The sequence below is a fragment of the Coloeus monedula genome, assembly GCF_965178545.1.
Source record: "Coloeus monedula genome assembly, chromosome: 14".
NCBI lineage: Eukaryota > Metazoa > Chordata > Aves > Passeriformes > Corvidae > Coloeus > Coloeus monedula.
Genome location: NC_138794.1, coordinates 19,485,482 through 19,507,949, shown reverse-complemented (window position 1 = coordinate 19,507,949; position 22,468 = coordinate 19,485,482). Strand labels below are relative to the sequence as shown.

Sequence of the window (22,468 nt, the reverse complement as noted above, 5' to 3'; positions counted from 1 at the left end):
ATTTTGTGGTCACTTTTATACTGGTTGTTGCCAACAGAAAACCCGTATTCTTGTTTTAAGCAGCTAGTTCCTTCTTCATCCACGCAGAGGATGAACTAAACAAGCGCCACCTGACTTAATTTGGTTTTATTTTCCCTCGTGCCCATCTCAGAACAACCTGAGCAATTTCAAGTCCTCAAGAACGGCCAAGAACTCTCAGCACTTTGGGGCAGAGCTTGCCAGCTTGCTCCCCAGTCCAACCCCTGTGTCGGTGTGCTGAAAAACCACTGCAGATTTCGCAGAGGGGCAGCCCAAGCACCCATTTTACACAACAAAACAATCCCTAAATCCCAACCACTCCGTGGTGGAATCACCACCACGCCGAAGCCTTTGGTTTTCCAGCTGCTCGTTTCAAAATAAAGATATTTCAAAGGTGAAACAGCAAGTGGAAAAGTCACGTTTTCCTCCCCTCCACGAGGAGCTTTGAAGCATTAAAGCGATTTTCCAACAGCTACACTTAGGAAGTGCAGGTTAAACACAGATCTTGCTGACAGACTGGCTTCTTCCAGCTTCCCCATCTCTCCCTCAGTTCCACCTGAACTCTGCTCTGGATACGAGCCACGAGCAGAAAGTGTCATTTTCCCAGCAGAACATCCAGGAAAAGTTCGATTCCTGACACATTTCCCTGGGATCTTAAAGTGTTGATGCAAGAGCTTTCAAAACAAGCCACCCGAGCGCCAAACACCTCCTCCTAGTTTTAGCAAGCTTAAATCCATAGGTGAGCCTGACTCCCGGCATTCTGAACTGCACCAAGTCTGGAAAAATTACTGGGAATTCAGCAGGGATCTCCTGCCAGAGGTGGGGAGAAAGCTGCTTCCCACAAACAGCCGGCATTCCAGCGGGAATTCTCTGCTCCAGGTGACAGGTACATGGCCATTCCTGTATCACCCTGACCTCGGCAGCACTTGGACTATCACCTTTTGTGACTCTGACAATTCCATATCAATAAAAGATAAGAAATGCCTGCCTCTGCACTTTGGGATCCCTCCCTGCCCCTTCAAAGCACACACCCGTGGGTGAGAGGTTGCTTTCAGAGGAGATCTGAAGGAATACCCACAAGGCAGGAAATGGCTGGACCTGCTCCCCGTGCCAAAGAGGAATTGTTCTCTTTCAGGAAGCTTCCCATGGGCCATTATTTGCTGAAAAAAAGCCCAGCTCCTCTGCAGCAGGGCCTATGACCTTTACATTAAAATTGGGGTCAGCTCTCCAGAGCACCAACAAACCTTCGGATTTTTAACCCTCAGAAGGATCTCAACCTCACACTCGGCTTGGGGTGCTCCACTCCTTCCCAAGCAGATTTTCACTCACCTGCGTGAGCTCCCACAGCACTACAGGCACTCAGAGTCCCCCTCACCTCTTCATTAAAAAGAGAAATTAATGAGCTTCCAGGACACACCAGGGGGCTGCAATCTCCCCCCACGCCAAGACCAGCTCGGTCAGCTTCAAGCCCAGCACGGAAGTGACGATAAAGCCCCTTCCCAGCTCTGCCCCGACACTTCATCGCTGCCCTCCAGCCTCTTAACAAACGCCAAATGTTTGCACTGCCCCCCAGCCATTCGGGATTGTCGTCCCAGCTGCTGGCATTTGACACCTTCCCTGCTCCTCCCGCACCCACACGCGACCCATTTCCATTGAACTCCTTCTCGGGGAGCTGCTCCCCTCTGGGAACTCAGCAGTGCCACAGGGAGGGAGCACAGAACCACATTTAATCCACAACTCAGCCCATCCAGCCCCTTCCCGGCAGCCCCTAACTCCCACACAGCTCCAGCAGGGCTGTCCCAGACTCCAGAGAAAAGCGCCTCAGGCTGCAGAGAGCCTCCAGTTTTCATTCACGGTGTGGATGGCAAACTCTGGTTAACAGAGACAGACACAAGGCTCACCGCCGGTTCCACAGGGCAAAATCTGCACGTGCTCCGGGAATAATTCTCCCCTGGGATCTTCGGGACAGTATTTTTCCCATCTAGATCTTGCCTATCGCTGTCAAACACGCCAAAAGCCTCAATGCTGGCCTAGTGGAAGGAGTCCCTGCCCATGGCAGGGAGGGGGAAATGGGATGGGCTGTAAGGTCCCTTCCAACCCAAACCAATCTGGGATTCCACAACCCTGTGATTTCAGGATTTCCCCGGAGCAAAGAGCCAAGGACTTCATGCTGCAAGGCAAAATTCACCTCGACAACAGGAAAACTCTCGGCCTGAATATTATCTGCAGAGCAGAAAGGAAGGCGAGGGAAAGGAGGACGAAAGGATGGAACTAGCGCGGAACTGGTGCCCTAGCAAGGCATCCCTTCCTCCTAGGCAGATTTCCCAGCGGATCCAGAGCAGAGCCTCCTGAGAGCCCGAGCTCCCGGCCCTTCCCAGCACTCCCGGCCCGAGCAGCCCTGCCCGTGATGCTGCACAAGGAGCATCTCCCCGTCCGGAGCGCTGCGGGAGCGCACAGCCCGGCCCGGCGGATCAGACACGCATTCTGCTCGGCGCTGCTGCAGGATTTCCTTGGAGCAGGAGGCTCGGCTGGAGCAGCCGCTTGGCCCCGCTCCGCTCTGCCACTAATTGTCATGCACTTGGCTGCGAACTCGCCGGGGAGGAGGCAGCCGCGCTGGATTTAGCTCACGCTATCCTACAAGGAACGGAGAAGGCTTGGGGTGTGGTGGGTTGGTTGTTGCTTTTTTCCTTTTTTTTTTTCCCCCCCTTTTTTTTTTTTTTTTTAATTCCTTCTTTTACGCTCCTATCAGAAGGACCTCTCCAGTTGCTAAGGAACTACGGGGTTTATTGCATTATAAATGATTTAAGGCGGCCCGGCAGATGCAGGTTCAGTAGGCGGGAGGAGATGAGGAGATGTTCCATTTTACCGGCGGCACGAGGCGCCTCAGGAGGAGCCGGGGGAGGCCGAGCCTGTCGTGTCCCCCCCCTTCCTCCTCCTCCTTCCCCCCCCTTCCCCCTTCCCCTGTGGGGCCCAAATTCACGAGGGATTCCCCCCAAACCCGGGGTCGCCCCCCCACCCGCGGGGTTGCCCACAGCGCACCCTCCGCCACAGCAACGCGCCCCCCCTCCCGCTCCCCCCGCCGCCGCCCTCCCTCACCGTTCTGCGCCGCGGCGGGTCCCGGCAGCAGCGTGGCCGTCGCCAGCAGCAGCGAGAAGGCGGCGGGGAGCGGCCCGGAGCGCGGCATCCTCCTGAGGCAGGGGCAGGAGGAGGAGGAAGCGGAGGAGGAGGAAGGTGAGGAGGGTGAGGAGGGTGAGGCGGCGGCGGGAGCGGCGGCTCCGTCCGTCCTTCTCCGCCGACCTCCTACCGCAGCGCAGCGCCCGCTCTCGCGAGAGCTGCCGGGGGCGGGGGGCGACGCCGCCGGGGAGGGGACGGGCCGGGAGGGGACGGGAAGGGAAGGGAAGGGAGGGGGGGCGGTGTCAGCGCTCGCCTCGCCCGCCCCCCGCCGCCATGTTGTCTCTTTTCGGGCCGTTCTCCTGAGCCCTGCTGCTCCTTCCAGCCCGCGGCTTCCCCTCCTTGCGGAGCTGCCGAGCTGGTGGCGGGACAGGGGCGCCCAGGCGGCGGGGAGCTGCCCCCCTGCCCTTTCTGCCGTGCCCTCAGGGGCGCCATGGCGGAGGCTGCCTGAGGCATCGGTACCGTCAGGGTCCCGATGGCGGAGCCCTCTTGAAGGAACCGTCCCTTCAGAGGCGCTCAGGGCGCGATGGCGGAGCCCAGCTGAGACAGCTTCCCATCAGGGGCGTTGAGGGTGTGATGGTGGAGCTCCTTGTCGGGGATATGCCCCCTCAGAGGCAGCGTGGCAGAGCCTGCCTGAGGAGTCTGTCCTCTCAGGAGCACTGAGGGTGACGATGGTGCAACCCCTCATCGGGGAGCCGTCCTCTCAGGGACACCATGGTGGAGCTGTGAGTAATGTCTTCCCATAGGGGCACTGAGGACATGGTGGCAGAGCCCCTTGTGAGGGAACCTTCCCCTCAGGGCAGCATGGTGGAGCCCCTACTCAGGGACACCATGACGGAGCCCACCTGAGGAATCCATCCCCTCAGGGGCACTGAGGGGGCCATGGCAGAGCCTTCCTGAGGCATCAATCCCCGCAAGCACCATGGCAGGGCCCGCCTGAGGGATCCCCCTCAGAGGCACCATGACGGAGCCCACCTGAGGGATCCATCCCCTCAGGGACACGGAGGGTGCCATGGCAGAGCCCGCCTGAGGCAGCCTCCCCTCAGGAACACTGAGGGCGCCATGGTGGAGCCCGCCTGAGGGATCCTCCCCTCAGAGGCACCATGGCAGAGCCCGCCTGAGGGATCCATCCCCTCAGGAACACTGAGGGTGCCATGGTGGAGCCTTCCTGAGGCATCAATCCCCGCAAGCACCATGGCAGAGCCCGCCTGAGGCATCCTCCCCTCAGAGGCACCATGGCAGAGCCCACCTGAATCATCCATCCCCTCAGGGACACGGAGGGCACCATGGCAGAGCCCACCTGAGGGATTCATCCCCTCAGGGACATGGAGGGTGCCATGGCAGAGCCCACCTGAGGGATTCATCCCCTCAGGGACACGGAGGGTGCCATGGCAGAGCCCACCTGAGGGATTCATCCCCTCAGGGACACGGAGGGTGCCATGGCAGAGCCCACCTGAGGGATTCATCCCCTCAGAGGCACCATGGCAGAGCCCGCCTGAGGCATCCTCCCCTCAGAGGCACTTAGCAGTGGAATTGTGGGCAAAAAGCACAAAAACTCGCTCCAGGGTGGCTGGACAAGCCAGTCATGCTGGAAAACAGCGAATTTGGGTGGCTTTTCTCTATTTTCCTGTCACAAATCACAGATGCCAGGTCAGACTGGCTCCTTGCTTTTGCTTTGTTCTGTGCCCGTGACCCCAGCTGATGGCGGGGAGATACGAGGCTTGTAGGAGGCAGAGAAGGAGACGGGGGGGGGGGAAAAACCCAGCAAAAAATCCCTCAAAGTCAGATTTTCAGCTTTGTGCAGAGCCCTGTTTCACTGGCGTGCCCGCAGCAGTGGGGTGGGCTGGGGAATGGGTGGTGACATCCCAAACTGTGCTGATTTCTTGGCTTTGTATCCCTCCTCCTTCACCCTGCAGACAGACTCCACATCCTTTTATTGCCGCTGTGACTCACTGAAAACAAGGCTCAGGCACACCTTTTCCGTGAAAACCCTGCCGAAATCCCTGCCTGAGCACTTCAGGCCTTGCATGAGGATGGCAGGGGCGAGGTCACGGCTGAGGAGCAGCGGCGGCGGGGTTTGCCCGTGTGCTGGTGCTGCACGTCCCGCTGCCTGCCGCTGGCTCCCCTCTGTGAAAAACCAGGGGAGAATTTAAAGTTTAATAGAAAGACAATAAGAGACACATAAAATAAAGCAAAGGGACAACGGCCGGGTGCCTTGGCGCTCTGCCAAGAGCACACCTGATGCTCGAGGTGAGTCCTTTTTATACCATTTTTACTGTCTGTTCTCTATTCATATTCAAACTTTTCCCGGAGCTGTTCTGCATGGCCACTCCTTGGTTCCGCCTTTTTAGAGCATGCGTATTCTTCTGCCTTGTGGTTTTATTTCTTTTGATTCTTGGGGTTGGGCCCGCTAGGTAAGAGTCGATGGTGGGGTGGATCTCTCAATTCCCCAGACAGTCAGGGCTGATTGCAGCTTTGGCCTCTTTGCCCCCCGGGCAGAGCGGTGATAGCGGCTCCGGGCTCTCCTGGCCGCCCATTCTCCGGGCAGAGCAGCCTTTGGGCCCTTTTGTTCCCTGGACAAAGTGTTGATCAGCAGCTCCTCGGGCCTCATCCTCTGCTCGCTTGGAGGTTCTCTTACTTGCTCACACTTGCTAACATTCTTGCTAAAACGAGAGAAAACTACATCTACACAGCAAAAAGCATTTCTAAATAATAATATCTACCTTAATACTTGTGAGAAGCCAGCATTATAATATATATTTATAACACCAGGGATGCCAGGTTTGCTGTGCCTCAGAGATTCCACCCGCTGGAGAACTTCCATGGTGCATTTCCATGACTCACTGGTGGTGCCAGCTGATTCATCTGGGTGACACCGCTCTGCTTTTTCTTGCCTCTTTTTCCCCCACCCTTGCGTGGAACAATTGTGACAGCAGCCCTTGCGAACCAGACAAAAAGGGGAACAGAGACCCAGAAATCCCGGTTTGCCATGGCGGTGCCCCTCGTGCTGCTGTCTGCACGCTGTTTTCCCAGGATTTCGCTGTAACTCTGCTCCTTGCAGACACCCACTCGCTATTAGGCCTTACCTCCAGTGCCTGCTTTCCAAGTTTGGAAGGAGGGAGCGCTGGGAGCGGGCTCTGGATCTGCACAGTAATCCTTGCTCCGTAACCATGGCAGCTCCGGGTGACTCACGCTGCCACAGGCCCGCGCCCAAGTTAGCAGGAGGAATTTTTCCCCCCTCCCTCTGTCACCAGCTCGGTTTTGCCGGAGTTTCTCTCCACAATTACATAACTCAGCTGTCACTTGTGCTCCCTCTGGTTCTGCCTCAGGGACAAGCCCGGGACACTGCCCCGCTCTCACCTGGAGCTTCCCTGGAAGGGTTCCATTCCAAGTCATTCTGCACGGAGCCAATCCATGGATTTGTGATGGCACAGCACGAGAAACCAGAGCAGAAAGTCACGGATCTCATCCAGGGCTGTCTGTTGCCTTCTCTTGGAGCACAAAGTCCCTACAAATCCCCAGTGATTTATGACAAGGTACTCAGCTATCCAGCCATATAAAAACTGTGGCCAAAAACCCCTCTTGTTGGAGGGGAATCCTCTTGCAACTGGAGTTATGCAGGAAAAGGGGATTTGCCAGCACTAGATGCACCACGGTGGCTTGGTGGGGAGGAAAACCCCGGTGTTCCCAGCAGGGTGAACCTGAGCAGAGTGACGTGTTCGGCTCGTGTGGGGACGGTCATTCCTGGCTTTGGGAATGCCAGGGAAAATTCGTGTCGGAGTTTTCACAATCCCTGCGTTTTCCCTTCGATCAAGACCCATCTTTTCACCTGGTGGGTCTCAATTTGGATTATTCTCTGCTTATTCCTTCAGGAAAAGGAGGACAGAAAATCTTGGGAGCCAGGCGAGCAAAGAGGACGCAAAAAAAACCCCCCCGTAATCGGCAGGAAATTCAGGAGAGTTTCGGTTCTCAGAGAGCAGCTAAGAGGCATCATCCTTATTTTGGGGGGGATTTTGAGCTTGTCTTCTTGCAGCTGTGAGTGTTTGAGAGATCCCTGCTATTTCCATGTGTTTAGTGATATCCTTGAAAGCATTCACAGAATCCTTTGGGCTGGAAGGCATTTCAAGGATCATCCCATTCCACCCCCTGCCACGGGCAGGGACACCTCCCACTGTCCCAGCTGGCTCCAAGCCCCGTCCAGCCTGGCCTGGGACACTTCCAGGGATCCAGGGGCAGCCACAGCTGCTCTGGGAATTCCATCCCAGCGCATCCCCACCCTCGAAGGGAAGAATTTCTTTGCTTTGCCTCACTTGGGCTCACTTTCTTTTGAATCTGTTCTGGGCTAGGGCAGAGCATGAAACAGAGCCCAGCAAAAAACTCTTCTTTTTCAGCTGCTCCCGGGGCTGAGAAACCCTGGATAACATCAGATAATGCTCCCAGGGCCTCGTGCCAGGAAAACTCCGATCCCAAAAGGTGACTGGGACCTGATTAATGGGTATTCATCTCCCCAGAGGCACAATGGCAGCTGGAGGACGACATTAACCCCATCAGATAACAACGGGGTGAGTCACACAAAGGCTCCGTGCCTCGCACACACCCTGCTGCACAGGTCACCCCTTCCGTCTTCATCCTAAACAGCCAGGGAAAGATTAAACGGAGCGAAAACCCCAGTGCTCTGAGGAACGAGAGATGGGAGAGCTTGGAAAATCGCACAGTGACGTGCTCTGAGGGAAAAGAGTCAAAGGCAAAGCTGCTCAACTCACAGGGAAAAAAAAAAACAACAACCGCGAAAGATCTCAGGGCAGTGATAAAAACCAATCTGGATGTGCTTTTTTTTGCTTAGCAGAAAGCTGAGCTGGCACTTGCCGATGCCGTGGGGGATGGCCGCTGGGTTATTCCCAGCCAGCGCCCCGGCTCCTCCCCGTGCCAGCCCTGCTCACACCGGTGTCGCTCCGTGGTTCCCTCGGAGCAGAAGCGGCTTTCCGTGCGCAGCAAACCGTGACAGAAAGGCTGCTGTGGGGCAGGGAGGTTCGGAATGCGAGCACAGAGCCCGGGGAGCAGGGCTGAGATCAGCTCGGCCACGGCACAAAGCTGGAGTTTGCCTGACCTCATTTTCTGTCGGGAAGGAGCAAGAGGGACACAAAGAAATCAAACTGGTTCCCCCCCTCCTCCCTCCTCCCTGAGCCAGCCCAAAATTATTTGTCTCCCTTGCAAATTCTTCATCCAGCTCAGCCACGACTGCAATGTTTTTCTCCACCCAGTTTTTTAGGGAATGGGGTCCAACAACTTAGCCATTCCCTGACCTCATTACCCTGAGGGAAGGGATATGTTGGAAGCAGCTCCATGCAGCCACGGGCAGGATGCGTGGGGACAGCCGTGCTACACCCCAGCTTGCTCCTGGGTGCCACTGAGGGTCTCCGGGATGGCACAGGGGGAAAACTTGGAGCATCTGGAGGAGTTTTCAGGAGGTGGAGCTGTGGCCGGCGCGGCAGGAGCAGACGGCAGGTGGCAGCCCTGGATTAGCGCAGGCTGGGCAGCGCCTGCAGCTGGGCTCCCTCTCCTCCCTGAGCGGAAAAGCAGCGATTTGGGCTCTTGTGGTGGCCGCAGGGACAGCGCCGTGTCCCGGGGTGTTCCCTACGGACACTCGGACTGTTCCCGTGGCGTTTCAGCAGCCTGGCGTGGGGCTTTGGACAAGGCGTGCAGGGAGGGCTCTTCTCCCAAAGGGGTGGGCAAGGAAAGGGAGCACCAGGGAAGGAGCAGCAGCCCCCGAGGTAAGGGCAGCAGCCAGGAGTCCTGGTCATTCTGCACACCAACAGCAATAGGATAGGCTGGACATATCAATCCACAGCTCAGGATCCATCCCAGTGAGGGCACCTAGGGCTGGACAGAGCCAGCTGATCCCTGGGCAGATCCAAGGGCACAAACCAGGCCTGAGCTCAAGCTGGGAAATCAATCCAGGCCAGGATTCAGATCCCTGGGGCCCAGAGGTGCAAGGATAGCTGCAGCTAAACTGGAGACCAGCACTCCAGGAGCTCAGCTCAAACCAGGCAGCCCTGGGCTGAGCTTAAAAGGGTTCCCAAGCCCATGGGTGGGAATGCCATCCCAGCTGGGGCTGCCCAGGGCCCTCAGTGCCCCTGGCACTTGCCACTCAGCTCTGGTTTGCTCAAGAGGCAGAAGAGCTGGTGCCTCCCTGCCAGGGACACCTCAGGGAGCTGTTTTCCCTCACTTTTCCCTCAGGGACGTGTTTGTCCGTGCCACCCTGGCTGTGTGGGCACTTGGTTTGTCCAGCCCGGAGGAGGCTGAGGGGACACCTCCCTGAGGAGCAGTGGAGGGACAGGGACCCAGCTCTTCACTCTCCTGAGCAGGGGCAGGCCCCAGGGAATGGCTGGCGCTGAGTCAGGGAGGGCCAGGTGGGATTTTGGGAAAGGTCCTTCCCCCAGAGGGAAGCACTGCCCAGGGTCCCAGGGAATGGGCACGGCCCAAGGCTGCCAGGGACAAGGTGGGATTGATGGGCATCTGTGCCAGGGGCTGGACTAATGATCCCAGTGGGTCCCTTCCAATCCGCCTGTTCTGTGATTCCGTGGTTCCCTCCTGGCTCGTGGCTCTGGTTCCACACGGTGTGGGGTCACTCTGGGGGTGCCCAGGGCCGGTTTGGGGTTGGGGACAGGTCCCTGCCCCATCCATCCATCAGAGCTGTGCTCTCACAGCCATCACCGAGCACCAGGATTCCCTCCTGGCTCCTGTCCCACGCCATGCCTGTCCCCACATTGTCACTGTGGGGGTGCCCAGGGCCGGTTTGGGGTTGGGGACAGATCCCTGCCCCAGCCATCGATGGGAGCTGCGCTCTCACGGCCACCACAAGCGCGGCCAGGGCCGCCGCGGGGCGCGGGCAGCCAGGCAGAAAGGCCGATAATCCATCTGCCTAAAGAGCAGTGATTAACATGAAATGAAGACAATGAGCCGCGATCGGTGTGGCAATGACCGAGGGGACAGCCAGGAGTTGGGCACCGAGCTGGCGCCAGCAGCCCGGGCAGCGCGGGGACCGCCCTGTGCTGCTTCTCCCATCTCGGGAGGGGGGGATGTTGATCTTGCCCACCCCTGCGGCTCATCCTGCAGCAGCTAAATCCCGGTGGATGTTAGCAGGTGGCCTTGGCAATGATTAATAGAGTTGTCGCAGTCCTGCGTTAGCCAGCGGTGTTTCTGCCGCCGATGGCTCGCTCTGCTCAGCGCTCCCCGCTGCCCCGGGGCGCGTTTAGTTCAGCCAGCGGTGCAACGCGTTCATTAAAGGGATTTAATGAAACCTGAGGCTCCCTCCCCCCTCGGGAGTGCGGCACCTAAAATAAACCAACGGTGAGAAAGGGCTGGGCCCAGCCAGGGGGCACGGAGAGACTTTAATGGCCCGGAGCAGCTTTACCTGGCACCCTCCGCCATCCACCCACCCTCTGCTCCTGCTCCATGTAAGCCCAGACCAGGGAGTTGTTCTTGCTTTGAGCTGAAATGTGCTGAATCTGGTCTAGTTTGGGCTTCCAGACCGGGAAAGGGCCACTTTCCTCATGTCGGGATCTGGAAGGACAGGGATGAAGCGTGCAAACCGTCCCAAGATCGAGGTGTGATGCACAACTCAGATCCAAAACCTTCTCCCGGTGGCTGGGGGGTTACCAAAACCCCAGAGTCATCTAGGCCAGTCCAAAATTATTGTTATAACCCCCCAAAAGCGGAGCCAGGGCTGGGGCTGTGCTGCTCAGTGCCACAGCTTGGGGTGGCCTGTGCAGGCCCAGCAGCTGGACTTTGCTGATCCTTGTGGGTCCCTTCCAGCTCGGGATGTTCCACGGTTCCATGCCCCACTGGGGTCTAGAAATGGGCTAAACTGGGAGAACTGGGGACTTCAGGTTCTGTGTGTGTTGGGGACAATGTTTGGCTTTCGGACTCCTGAAAAACGAGAGCTGAGGAAACTGCAGGGGAGAGGATTGGGAAGAGCTGCACGCACACGGTAAAAGAAAAGCAATTTCTGAAGAGAAGGGGTTTTTTATCAACAGGAGAAAATGAACAACAAGTGACCAGATTGGGCTGAATATCCCCAGTGTTTCACCTCCTGAAGCTCAGAGGAGGGACAAGAGGGGAGCTCTAATTGATGGCAAACATTCCAGCTGGCACTGAATTCCAGGAGAGACTTTTTTTAGCGTGTATTGTGAAGGATGACTGTGATTCTTTGGGCATTTCGGGGTTAGATTGCAGCAAAACTGCAGCAAAAAGCAATTTGGCTTTAATCAACTCTCTAACAAAGGCCCGACATAGTAAAGAGCAGAAGGCATCGGGAGGTAGGAAATTGTCAGCCTTGCTGGAGCTGGAAGATAAAATTGTGCTCCCTCCGGCTACGCTGAGAGAAGATAAATTATCCGTGGGGGCAACTCGGAGAGAAAATAATGTGCAATTAAAGTTGCTTGAATTACACTTTTAGGGAAGCACGAGCGCAGGGAAAAAACAGCCTCAGTGGAAAGGCTGAAACCTCCTTCCTGTGTGCTTCTAGAAAGCAGAACTAGTTTTTTTGGGGGAAAAAAATGATAAATTTGGGGGGGAAAAGTGATAACTTGGGCAGGGCAGCCCTAAAGAAGAGCAAAGGATGTGTCTCTGCAAGGGAGGGAGATGCTGGGCCTGGGGCTGTGTGCGGGGGAAGCAGCTCTGGGCTCGCCAGGAGCCAGAGGCAGGGCTGGGAGCGGCTGGAGAAGGCTGGGAATGTCCTCCCTAAGGGTCCCTGCCAGCAGCTGGGCCTCTGCGGGGGCACAGGGCTCAGCTCTGCCAGGAGCACGGCTGGGGCTGTGCAGCTGCACACCCTCTGCCGCATCCTGGGGGCTCCCTGAGATCGTGGGAACGCCGGGAAAAGCCCTGAGGCCACGCGGCGTTCAGGGAGAGCAGATGGGCACAGAGGTGCCAGGTTATTGCAGGCTTGGCTGACTTCTGCCCTTCTCCGGGCCCTGGTGGAGCACAGGTTGAAAAGGGCTCCGTGTTTCCCTGGATAAATGTCCTGCACATCCCCGTATTCCTGAGGGGCCCTTCCCCAGCTCGCCCCTGCCCCAGAGCTGATGGTGAGTGGGGAATCTCCTGAAAACCGGCAGAAACAGGAGCGTCCTGTGCTGCAAATCCCCTGCGGAGCATCCCAGCACCCTCCCGCCCAGGGGCAGCTCTGGCAGATTGTGAAAAACGAGGTTCACTCTCCTGTGAGAATTTAAAGGGTTTAATAGAAAGACAATAAGAGACACATAAAATAAAGCAAAGGGATAACGGCCGGGTGCCTTGGCGCTGTGCCAAGAGCACACCTGATGCTAGAGGTGAGTCCTTTTTATACCATTTTTACTGTCTGTTCTCTATTCATATTCAAACTTTTCCCGGAGCTGTTCTGCATGGCCACTCCTTGGTTCCGCCTTTTTAGAGCATGCGTATTCTTCTGCCTTGTGGTTTTATTTCTTTTGATTCTTGGGCTTGGGCCCGCTAGGTAAGAGTCGATGGTGGGGTGGATCTCTCAATTCTCCAGACAGTCAGGGCTGATTGCAGCTTTGGCCTCTTTGCCCCCCGGGCAGAGCGGTGATAGCGGCTCCGGGCTCTCCTGGCCGCCCGTTCTCCGGGCAGAGCAGCCTTTGGGCCCTTTTGTTCCCTGGACAAAGTGTTGATCAGCAGCTCCTCGGGCCTCATCCTCTGCTCGCTTGGAGGTTCTCTTACTTGCTCACACTTGCTAACATTCTTGCTAAAACGAGAGAAAACTACATCCACACAGCAAAAAGCATTTCTAACATTATATAATATCTACCTTTATACTTTGCGAGAAGCCAACATTACAATATATGTTTATAACAAGATGGTGTGGGCACGGCTGGCAACGCTCCGAAGGTGGCATCTCAGGCACCGTGCCTTTATCGCGTGGCCACGGGACAGCTGCACTCAAGCTGAGAGCAGCAGCCACAGATTGGCTCCTGCAGTTGCCACATTCCCCTTTCCGAGCTGGCAGCTGCCTCGGAGGAAGGGGAAATGAGGAGGAGGAGGAGGATGGCGCTGAGACGGAGGAGCCGCTTTGGGAAGGGCTTTTCTTGGAAAAAAGCTCCGCGCCGTGTGCGGCACAGTGGGCTCCGAAAATATCCGAGCCTGGAAACGTGGTGTGCTCGCAGTCAGCTGCTCCGGGAGCGGCAGCGCGGGGGTTATTCCATCTCCAGGCCTCATTCCCGTTGGATCGGCCCTTTCCCACTGCTGGAATAACTGGGAGAGCCGTGGCGCCGGCGGTGCCTGGGATGGAGAGCTGCTGAATTCCCAGCCAAGCTCGTAGGGACCTTTGGCTTCCAGCTCGTTCGGGAATGGAAGAGCTCCGGAATGGGAGAGGAGTGGCGGGCACGTGCTGCGTTCCGGGAAACCGGGCTGGAGAGGGATGCGGGCTGCGTCCGGGAGCGGGGCGCTCATGGGATCCTGGGCTCTGTGCTCTAGGGATGTGTCCGTGTGTCCTTGTGTCTGTGTGTCCTTGTGTCTGTGTGTCCATGTGTCCCTGTGCCCGTGTGTCCCTGTGTCCGTGTGTCCCTGTGTCCCTGTGTCCGTGTGCCTGTGTGTCCATATGTCTGTGTGTCTGTGTGTCCCTGTGCCCGTGTGTCCCTGTGTCCATATGTCTGTGTGTCCATGTGCCCATGTGTCTGTGTGTCTGTGTGTCCCTGTGTCCGTGTGTGTCCCTGTGTCCATATGTCTGTGTGTCTGTGTGTCCCTGTGTCCGTGTGTCCCTGTGTCCCTGTGTCCCTGTGTCCATGCACAGCCTGGCAGCCGGATGTGCCTCTGGAGCAGTGGGATTCAGGACAGGGCAGGGCCGTGTGTCCCAGTGCCCGTGTGTCCCTGTGCCCGTGTGTCCCTGTGTCCATGTGTCCATGTGTCCATGTGTCCATGTGTCCCTGTGTCCGTGTGTCCCAGTGTCCATGTGTCCCTGTGCCCGTGTGTCCCTGTGTCCCTGTGTCCATGTGTCCATGTGTCCGTGTGTCCCTGTGCCCGTGTGTCCCTGTGCCCGTGTGTCCCTGTGTCCATGTGTCCGTGTGTCCATGTGTCCGTGTGTCCCTGTGTCCGTGAGTCCCTGTGCCCGTGTGTCCCTGTGTCCCTGTGCCTGTGTGTCCCTGTGTCCATGTGTCCGTGTGTCCCTGTGTCCGTGTGTCCCTGTGTCCGTGAGTCCATGTGTCCGTGTGTCTGTGTGTCCCTGTGCCCATGTGTCCCTGTGCCCGTGTGTCCCTGTGCCCGTGTGTCCATGTGTCCGTGTGTCCATGTGTCCGTGTGTCCGTGTGCCCGCGTGTCCGTGTGTCCGTGTGTCCATGTGCCGCGGTGCCACCGCTTCCTTGGGCACAGGATGCCCCCCCTGGCAGTGCCGTGGTGCCACCGATTCCCTGGGGACACAGTGAACCCCATGGCAGTGCCACCGATTCCCTGGGGACACGGTGACCCCTGGCCTCCCCCCGGGCACTGCCCAGCTGTTCGTCCCGCCTGGCTGCCCGTAGCCTGGCGCTGCTGCTGCTGCTGTGCTGCCCATGAGGAGTTTGTTTGCGGTTGCAGCGTGGGCTTTGTCGTTCACTGAAGGAGAGGCCTCAAGGAAAGGCTTGGGAGATGTGGGCTCTTTGCCCCGCACGCTGGAAGCCATCCTGCAGAGGGGCTGCTGAGCAAAAGAAGAGCCTGGTGGCCTTTCTCTGATAAGAAACCACCTGGCTGATTATCGACAGATAGCAGGGCTGCTCTGAGCCGAATTCATTTGCCAGGAGATCAAAGCGCTGCACACGCTTTGGGACCCAAGCAGGAACCTCTGGCTCCTGCAGGCTGCTCCGGGAATTTCTCTGGCCTCAGGTGTGCGGGGTGCAATGCTCCTGCTGCTGCCTTCCAGAGGGGACAGGAATCCCACTCGGGGACAGAGCACGGAGCTGAGCACAGATGGGTGATGAAGGTCTCGTATTCCTTAGATTTGGGGGGAAAACCCCTTTTTTTTCCTTCTCCCTGATGGGTGTGGGGTGATGGTGACTCCCAGCCCGGAGGTGGTGGCAGCAGAGCCGGGTGGGAGGATGTGGGAGCGAAGCAGGAGGGAAGGAGAAGGGAAAAGGCCTCATTTTCCATGCCTGGGGGAGGGGAAGACCTCTCCAAGGGCTCCTCATCCCTTCATGCCTCAGGCAGCTGGAATAGAGGAGCTTTTCATCCTGCAGGCTGCACAAAAACCTCTGGGAACAGGGCACAGCCCTCTCCCTGCTCCCGGAATGACGTGGCTTCGGGGTGTTGGTACCAGACACACATCCCCGGAGCCCAGACCGGGATAAAACCCCCTTTGGGAATGGCTGATCCCACCCAGGATCTCGCCGGAGCCGAGGCTGGGGAAGGGATCCGGGGCAAGGGCTGCTCGCAGCCCTGCTGCAAATTTAATCGCGTTTTCCAAAATAACCAGCTCTGGGCTGGGGAGGCTGCGTGGGCCTGGCTGAGTGCCGGGCACAGCTGGCAGGAGCTGCCCTTGGCACGCACACGGCTCGGGAAGGCTCTCCCGAGCCTTTTCTGGGAACGTTGGGGGTGACCCTGAGCTCACCCTCCCTCGCTCCTCGTTGCAGACCCCTCCGGGCGATTTTTGGGCAAAATGAATTAAAGGTGGTCGCACTGTCCCTGTCCCCCCTTCCCGGTGTGTGTTCCCACTTCTTCCCTTGCACCGGAGCTCCCCGGTGGGAATCCGGGTGGCTGACCCCAATAAATTGTTCCTATTTCAATTGGGATTGGTTCATCTGCATTGCAGGAGCATCCCAGACCTCTGGCACTGCTGGATCTTGCCATCCTGGCTCCTGCCCACATCTGGGGACGGATAAAACCTCCATGGATTCAGGGAAAACCCATTTTCTGGAGCTGGTGTGAGCTGAGGGACAGCCGGAGGCTCTGAGCCCTCACTTGGGCATCTCCTGGCAGTGGGGACTCTCTGGGCGTGGGTTTGGGAAGGAGCGGGATGCAGCTGCAGGAGCAGGGCTCAGCCACACCTGGGAGCTCATCCCGTTCCCATCGGGATGGCTCCGCCTCTGGAGCCCGCTCTGGGCTTGGGAACAGCCCTGGGACAGCGCTGAGCTGTGCCCTGAGCGGCCTCTGCCCCAGCACAGCCCTGGCACAGCTGCTGGGTGACTCCAGCCCTGGCCCCACATCCCAGCACGGCCCCATCCAAGGAATGCCAGCTCTGTCCCAGCAGGATTGGGGTTCTCCAGAGGCAGCCTCAGCTTGGGTTTGTGGGCTCGTTTTCTCCTGCCACTGTCTCCCTGTTCTGCCCCGTGGTCCAAAAGCCGCCAAAGGCCCTTCCTGCTCCTCCTTGTCCTCTGGGTTTGGCACTGGGATGTTCCTTGGAGGAGCCAGCGCTGGGTTAAGGAGCTCTCCGTGAGTCCAAGGATCCTGCAGTGGGCAGTGCAGGTGGCACCGTGTGAATCCAGCTTCCAAAACAGGTCGCTTTCCCCGTCCCTGGCAGTGCCCCATGCCAGGCTGGACACGGCTTGGAGCACCCTGGGGCAGTGGGAGATGTCCTTGGATGGGTTTTAAGGTCCCTCCCAACCCAAACCGTGCTGGGATTCCCTGGTCCTGGCAGATTTGGGGGATAGAGGGTAGGATTTACGCTCCAACCCCTGCCATGCTGGTGGGAAAGCTGGGAATATGGGAAATAATGGGAATGAGCCTCCTGGGCAGCACACACTCGATTCCCACCTCCCTAACCGCTGGAAACCGGAGCTGGGCGGCATTTCCACGGGGATCACGGCCAGGAGGAGCAGCCCCGATTCCCAGAGCTGACCCTGGACACCTCGCTGGGAGGCTCCGGGTGTGTCCCAGCGCCTCCCTCCCGCCCCCGATTGAATCCTGGCTGGGCACGGAATTAAACTTGCAAATTGCAGGGTTTTGAGGAAGAAAAAGAAGCCAAAAGAATCATTTGGGATGGAGACATCCCCGACTGAAATCCCACCCTCCCCCGGAAGCCCTTTCATCGTTAATTAACAAGCGAGCAGCGTGCATTTTAACTCTGAGCGTGTCTTGATGTTAAAAACCTGCCTTTGTTTCCAAGCTTCTTCGTTTCTCCTGGCTTTTTTTTTAAAATTGTTTGGTGTTCCTATTGAACACTGGAAAGCTCCAGGTGCTCAGAGCTCCCTTGGTGCCTTCAAACAGCCCCGGGAGCAGAGCAGCACTCGTGGCCGAGGGATCACCGCCGTGCTGCTGCTTTCATCGCCTGAACTGGTGGGAGGAGGGACAAAGTCGGGATGCTGCGAAGCGCTGCCCTGGGCAGGGATGGCAACCGATGTCTTGTCAGGGATGGGGGGGGGGGGGATTGATGCCCTTTTCTCGGATTCCACCTGTGGTTTTGGGAGAGCTGGAGGTGTCCGTGGAGTTGTTGTGCCAGCTCTGTGCCAGGCTCACCCCCAGCAGCGCGGGCAGCAGCACAGGGAGGGATTCTGCCCCCGTGCCCAGGTGAGGCCCCACCTGCGGAGCTGCCTCCAGCTCTGAGCCCAACAGCAGCGGGACCTGGAGCTGCTGGAGAGAGCCCAGAGGAGGCCCCGGAGCTGCTCCAGGGCTAGAGCCCCTCTGCTCTGGAGCCAGGCTGGGAGAGCTGGGGGTGCTCACCTGGAGAGGAGAAGGCTCCAGGGAGAGCTCAGAGCCCCTTGCAGGGCCTAAAGGGGCTCCAGGAGAGCTGGAGAGGGACTGGGGACAGGGATGGAGGGACAGGACACAGGGAATGGCTACAGAGTGCAAAAGGGTGGGTTTAGGGTAAATCTTGGGAAGGAATCCTCCCCTGTGAGGGTGGGGAGGGGCTGGGATGGAGTTCCCAGCACAGCCGTGGCTGCCCCTGGATCCCTGGCAGTGCCCAAGGCCAGCCTGGACATTGGGGCTGGAGCAGCCTGGGACAGTGGGAGGTGTCCCTGCCCATGGATGAGACAATCCTGAAGGTCCCTTCCAAGGAATGCTGCCGACTTTCAGGGCCCGTCTGGGAATGGAGCACAGGACCCCCCGTTCAGCCCCTTTCGAAGCGGGTTGGCCTCATCCCCGTGCCATCCTTGCTGCTGCCACCCGTGGGTGCCCAGCCTTTCACCACCTCCCTCCCTGCCGAACCCTCCCTCGCCTGCCAGGGGGAAAAAAGCACCCATGGAATGGTTTAATTACAGCACGTCTGGGGTTATTTTAACTCGCCTTTAATCCGCAGCTCCCCTGTAATCACCAGGGCGAGGAGCTTCCTTTGCTCCGCACCCAGCCCAGCCCCGTGGGCGTCCCCCTGCAGCTGCCTCGGCTCCCAAACCTTTGGGGTTTCCCCCCGTGCCCCCAGCACGGTGTGGGGCTGCCGCTGGACAGCCGGTGTGGGTCAATCATTAACCAGGATTTTCCTGGGAAGCAGCCTGGGCTGCGCCTGGCAAATCCCGGCTGCCCTTCATCCTGCCCAGAGGAGATGGCTCAGCTTTCCTGCCTGGTTCCCTGCACCCCATCCCGACTCTGAGATCCCCAAAATCCCAACTCTGAGGTGCCCAAAATCCTGAATCTGAGATCCCCCAAATCCCTGGTTCTGTGCACCCCATCCCAAATCTGAGATCCCCAAAATCCCGAATCTGAGATTCTCTGAGTCCCCACCTCCCTGCACCCCAAATCCCTGGCACAGGCTGTGCCCAACCCTCAGCCTCCAGACACGGCCAATCCCTCAGGCCTGGTGCTCCCCAACACTCACGGCTCTGTGAACCCCAATCCCCAGCCCCAGGCACCCCAATCCCCAGCCCCAGGATCCCCAATCCTGCAGCCCCAGGATCCCCAATCCCCCATCTCCAGGCACCCCAATCCCCCAGCCCCAGGCACCCCAGTCCCCCAATACCAGGCACTCCAATCCCTCATTCCCAGGCACCCCAATCCCCCATCTCCAGGCACCCCACTCCCGCAGCCCCAGGCACCCCAATCCCCCAATACCAGGCCCCCCAATCCCGCAGCCCCAGGCACCCCAAATCCCCCAATACCAGGCACCCCAAATCCCCCAATACCAGGCACCCCAATCCCCCCGCTCAGCGCTCCCCAGTCCCCAAGTCCCAGGCTCTCCAATCCCCTGCTCAGTGCACCCCAATCCCCCAATACCAGGCACCCCAATCCCCGCCTCGCTGCTCCCCAATCTCCCTGCTCAGCGCTCCCCAATCCTCATCTCCAGGCTCTCAAATCCCTCATTCCCAGGCTCCCCAATCCCCTAGGCACCCCAATCCCGGTTTGGCGCTCCCCAGTCCCTCATTCCCAGGCTCCCCAATCCCCCAGTACCAGGCACCCCGATCCCCACTTTGTGCTCCCCAATCCCCCATCCCCAGGCACCCCAGTCCCCTGCTCAGTGCACCCCAATCCCTCAGGGCTTCCCCATCCCCCAGGGCTTCCCAATTCTCCACGCTCCCCACTCCCCGTTCCCGTTGTCCCCAGTCCCCGTTCCCGTTGTCCCCAACCCCCGTTCCCGTTGTCCCCACGCTCCCCAGTCCCCGTTCCCGGTGTCCCCAACCCCCGTTCCCGTTGTCCCCACGCTCCCCAGTCCCCGTTCCCGGTGTCCCCACGCTCCCTAATCCCCGTTCCCGTTGTCCCCAGTCCCCGTTCCCGGTGTCCCCAACCCCCGTTCCCGTTGTCCCCACGCTCCCTAATCCCCGTTCCCGTTGTCCCCAGTCCCCGTTCCCGGTGTCCCCACGCTCCCCTCTCCCGGCTCCAGGCTCCTCCCGCGCCGTTCCCGGCAGGAAGCGGCCGCAGCCAATCGCTCCGGGGCCGCCCCCGCTGCCCGCGCTGCCTGCGCCGCCGGCCCGGTGAGTGCCGGGGGCCCGGGGGTGCCCGGGGGGTTCTTGGGGTGCGGGATCCGGCCGGGAACGGGGCGGCCCCGCAGCTCCCCCGCGCCTGGAGCCGCCCCGCTGCCGCTGCCCCTCCCGCGGGCCGGGGCTCGGCGCCGGGCGGGGTTCCGGGACGGACGGACGGACGGACGGACGGAGGGAGGGAGGGAGGGAGGGAGGAATGAATGGGGGTCCCCCGGGCCGGGGCAGGCGGGGTTGGGGGGCTCAGGGAGCCCCGCGGGGCTTGGGGGCTGCGGGGGTGCCCCCGGCCCGGCCCGCTGCGGGCAGTGCCGGGGCACAGGCGGGGCCCGTGGCGGGGCTGGGTGCGGGGAAGGCGGCACCCCGGGGTGCTGGAAGTGGGATCGGAACCGCCCCGGTGGGGATCCGGGGCTGGGCGCACCCCGCGTGGGACACGGTGGCGAGGGGAAGTGGGGGTTCCCCTTTTCCCCGAGCCGGGACAGGGATAACCCCACCCCCTCCTTTCCTACGGGCACCGCTGCATCCCGAATCCCAGTCCCTTCCTCCGGGCAGGGATCACCCCGAATCCCAGTCCCTTCCCCTGGGCAGGGATCACCCCGAATCCCAGTCCCTTCCTCCAGAGAGGGATCACCCCGAATCCCAGTCCCTTCCTCCGGGCAGGGATCACCCCGAATCCTTGTCCTTTTCTTCTGTCAAGTATTGCACCCCAAATCCTCGTCCCTTCCTCCTTCCAGGTGTCACCCCAAATCCTCGTCCCTTCCTCCTTCCAAGTATTGCACCCCAAATCCTCGTCCCTTCCTCCTTCCAAGTATTGCACCCCAAATCCTCGTCCCTTCCTCCTGCCAGGTGTCACCCCGAGTCCCCGTCCCTTCCTGACCCCAAACACCACACCCCGAATTCCCGGTGGGATTTGGGGGCTGCGTCCCATCTTTCCACACCCCCATCCCCACAGAGTCCCGAGTGTGGAGCTGCACCCCCAGAAGTTGAGCGGGGACTAAAATTAGTCCCGAGCAGAGCCGGGCTCTGGGCTCGAGGAGAGGGTCTGAGCCCAGGCACCCCAAAAACTGGGATGGAGCTGGAGCGGGAGGCCAGGGCTCCTCTCTGGATCCGGAGGTGTTTCCGTGACACCTCAGGGCGATAATTTGGCAGCGGATAATTCGGGGATCTATAAGAAAACAGGGAGCGGGTGATAATTCCCGGGATTTAATTATTCCTTGGGGTTCCGGAGGGTTCGGCCGTCCCGGTGCGAGGGCATCCCTCTTCCAAGGGAGAATTTTGTGGGATTCCTTAGAGGTCTCGTGCCCTTGGATCGCACCCCAGGGCCGGGGAAACTGAGTCACGGCAGCGGGAGGGTTGGGGACACGGGCGTCCCCTTGCCGTGGCACCCCTGAGCCGGCCCGGCAGGAATTGTAGGAATTGCCAACCTGGAGAATGGGATTTGTTGAACATCCCCAGGAAAGGGGAGGAATTCCGAGGGGGATGAGTCACCGTTTCCCTTGTCCGGCAGCGGGACCTCAGCTGGGCCTCAGTTTCCCCCATTCCCCGTGCCTCAGTTCCCCCCTCGTGCCTCAGTTTTCCCCATTCCCTGTGCCTCAGTTTCCCCATTCCCCGTGCCTCAGTTTCCCCCTCGTGCCTCAGTTTCCCCTTTGTGCCTCAGTTCTCCCTCGTGCCTCAGTTCCCCCATTCCCCGTGCCTCAGTTTCCCCCTTGTGCCTCAGTTCCCCCATTCCCTGTGCCCCACTTTCCCCCCCGTACCTCAGTTTCCCCCATTCCCTGTGCTCCAGTCTCCCCTATTCCCCGTGCCTCAGTTCCCCCATTCCCTGTGCCTCAGTTCCTGCTGCGACCCCACAAATGTGGCCGTGGCAGATGGGATGTTCGGGGACAGGGGGGGGACAGCAGCGGGACCCTGGCATGGGATGGGAGAGAGACAGGACACGCGGTGGGACCCTGGGATGGGGTGGGGTGGGATGGGACGGGGGGGACACAAGGGGCTGTGGGCTGTTCGGGACAGGGAGGGGACACGGAGGTTCTGGGATGCTCAGGGACAGGGAGGGGACAGCAGCGGGAACCGGGCTGTTCGGGGACAGGGAGGGGACAGCAGCGGGACCCCGGGAGGGGACAGCAGTGTCCGCGCTGTCCGGAGCCCATTCCGGCCGCGAGGGAGGCGCGCGGGTCACGCGGGATCGCCGGGAATGCGGCGCCGCCGCCAGCCGGGCCGGGCACTCGGCCCTCGCCGTCCCCCCGGTGCAGCTCCGCTCCCATCCCCGCTCTGCCGGGACAGCCCCATCCCGGAGAATTCCCTGCCGCCAGCCGGGAATCCGCAACCCTTTCGCTGTGAGCCCCTCCCCGCCCCGACTGGAGCCGGATTGCGGAGCCTGGGAGCGAGCTGGCTGCTCCTGGAGCGCGGGGATGGAGGGAAAAGCTGGGAAGGACGGGAGCCAGAGGGGAGGAGGAGAAGCAGCGGCGAGGAAGGGACGGGGCTCC

The 22,468-nt window shown here is 59.6% G+C and overlaps 1 protein-coding gene across 2 annotated transcripts in view; it reads right to left on the bottom strand.

Annotated features, from left to right (window-relative positions):
- NPTN (neuroplastin) overlaps positions 1-3,324 on the bottom strand; it is a 40,593-nt gene extending 37,269 nt beyond the window's left edge. For both annotated transcript variants that reach the window (XM_082290930.1, XM_082290929.1), the window contains exon 1: positions 3,115-3,324. In XM_082290930.1, the coding sequence (XP_082147056.1) occupies positions 3,115-3,202 (88 nt within the window). In that variant the 5' untranslated portion in view covers positions 3,203-3,324. The remainder of the gene's footprint in view (positions 1-3,114) is intronic.
- Positions 3,325-22,468: the final 19,144 nt, after the last annotated feature.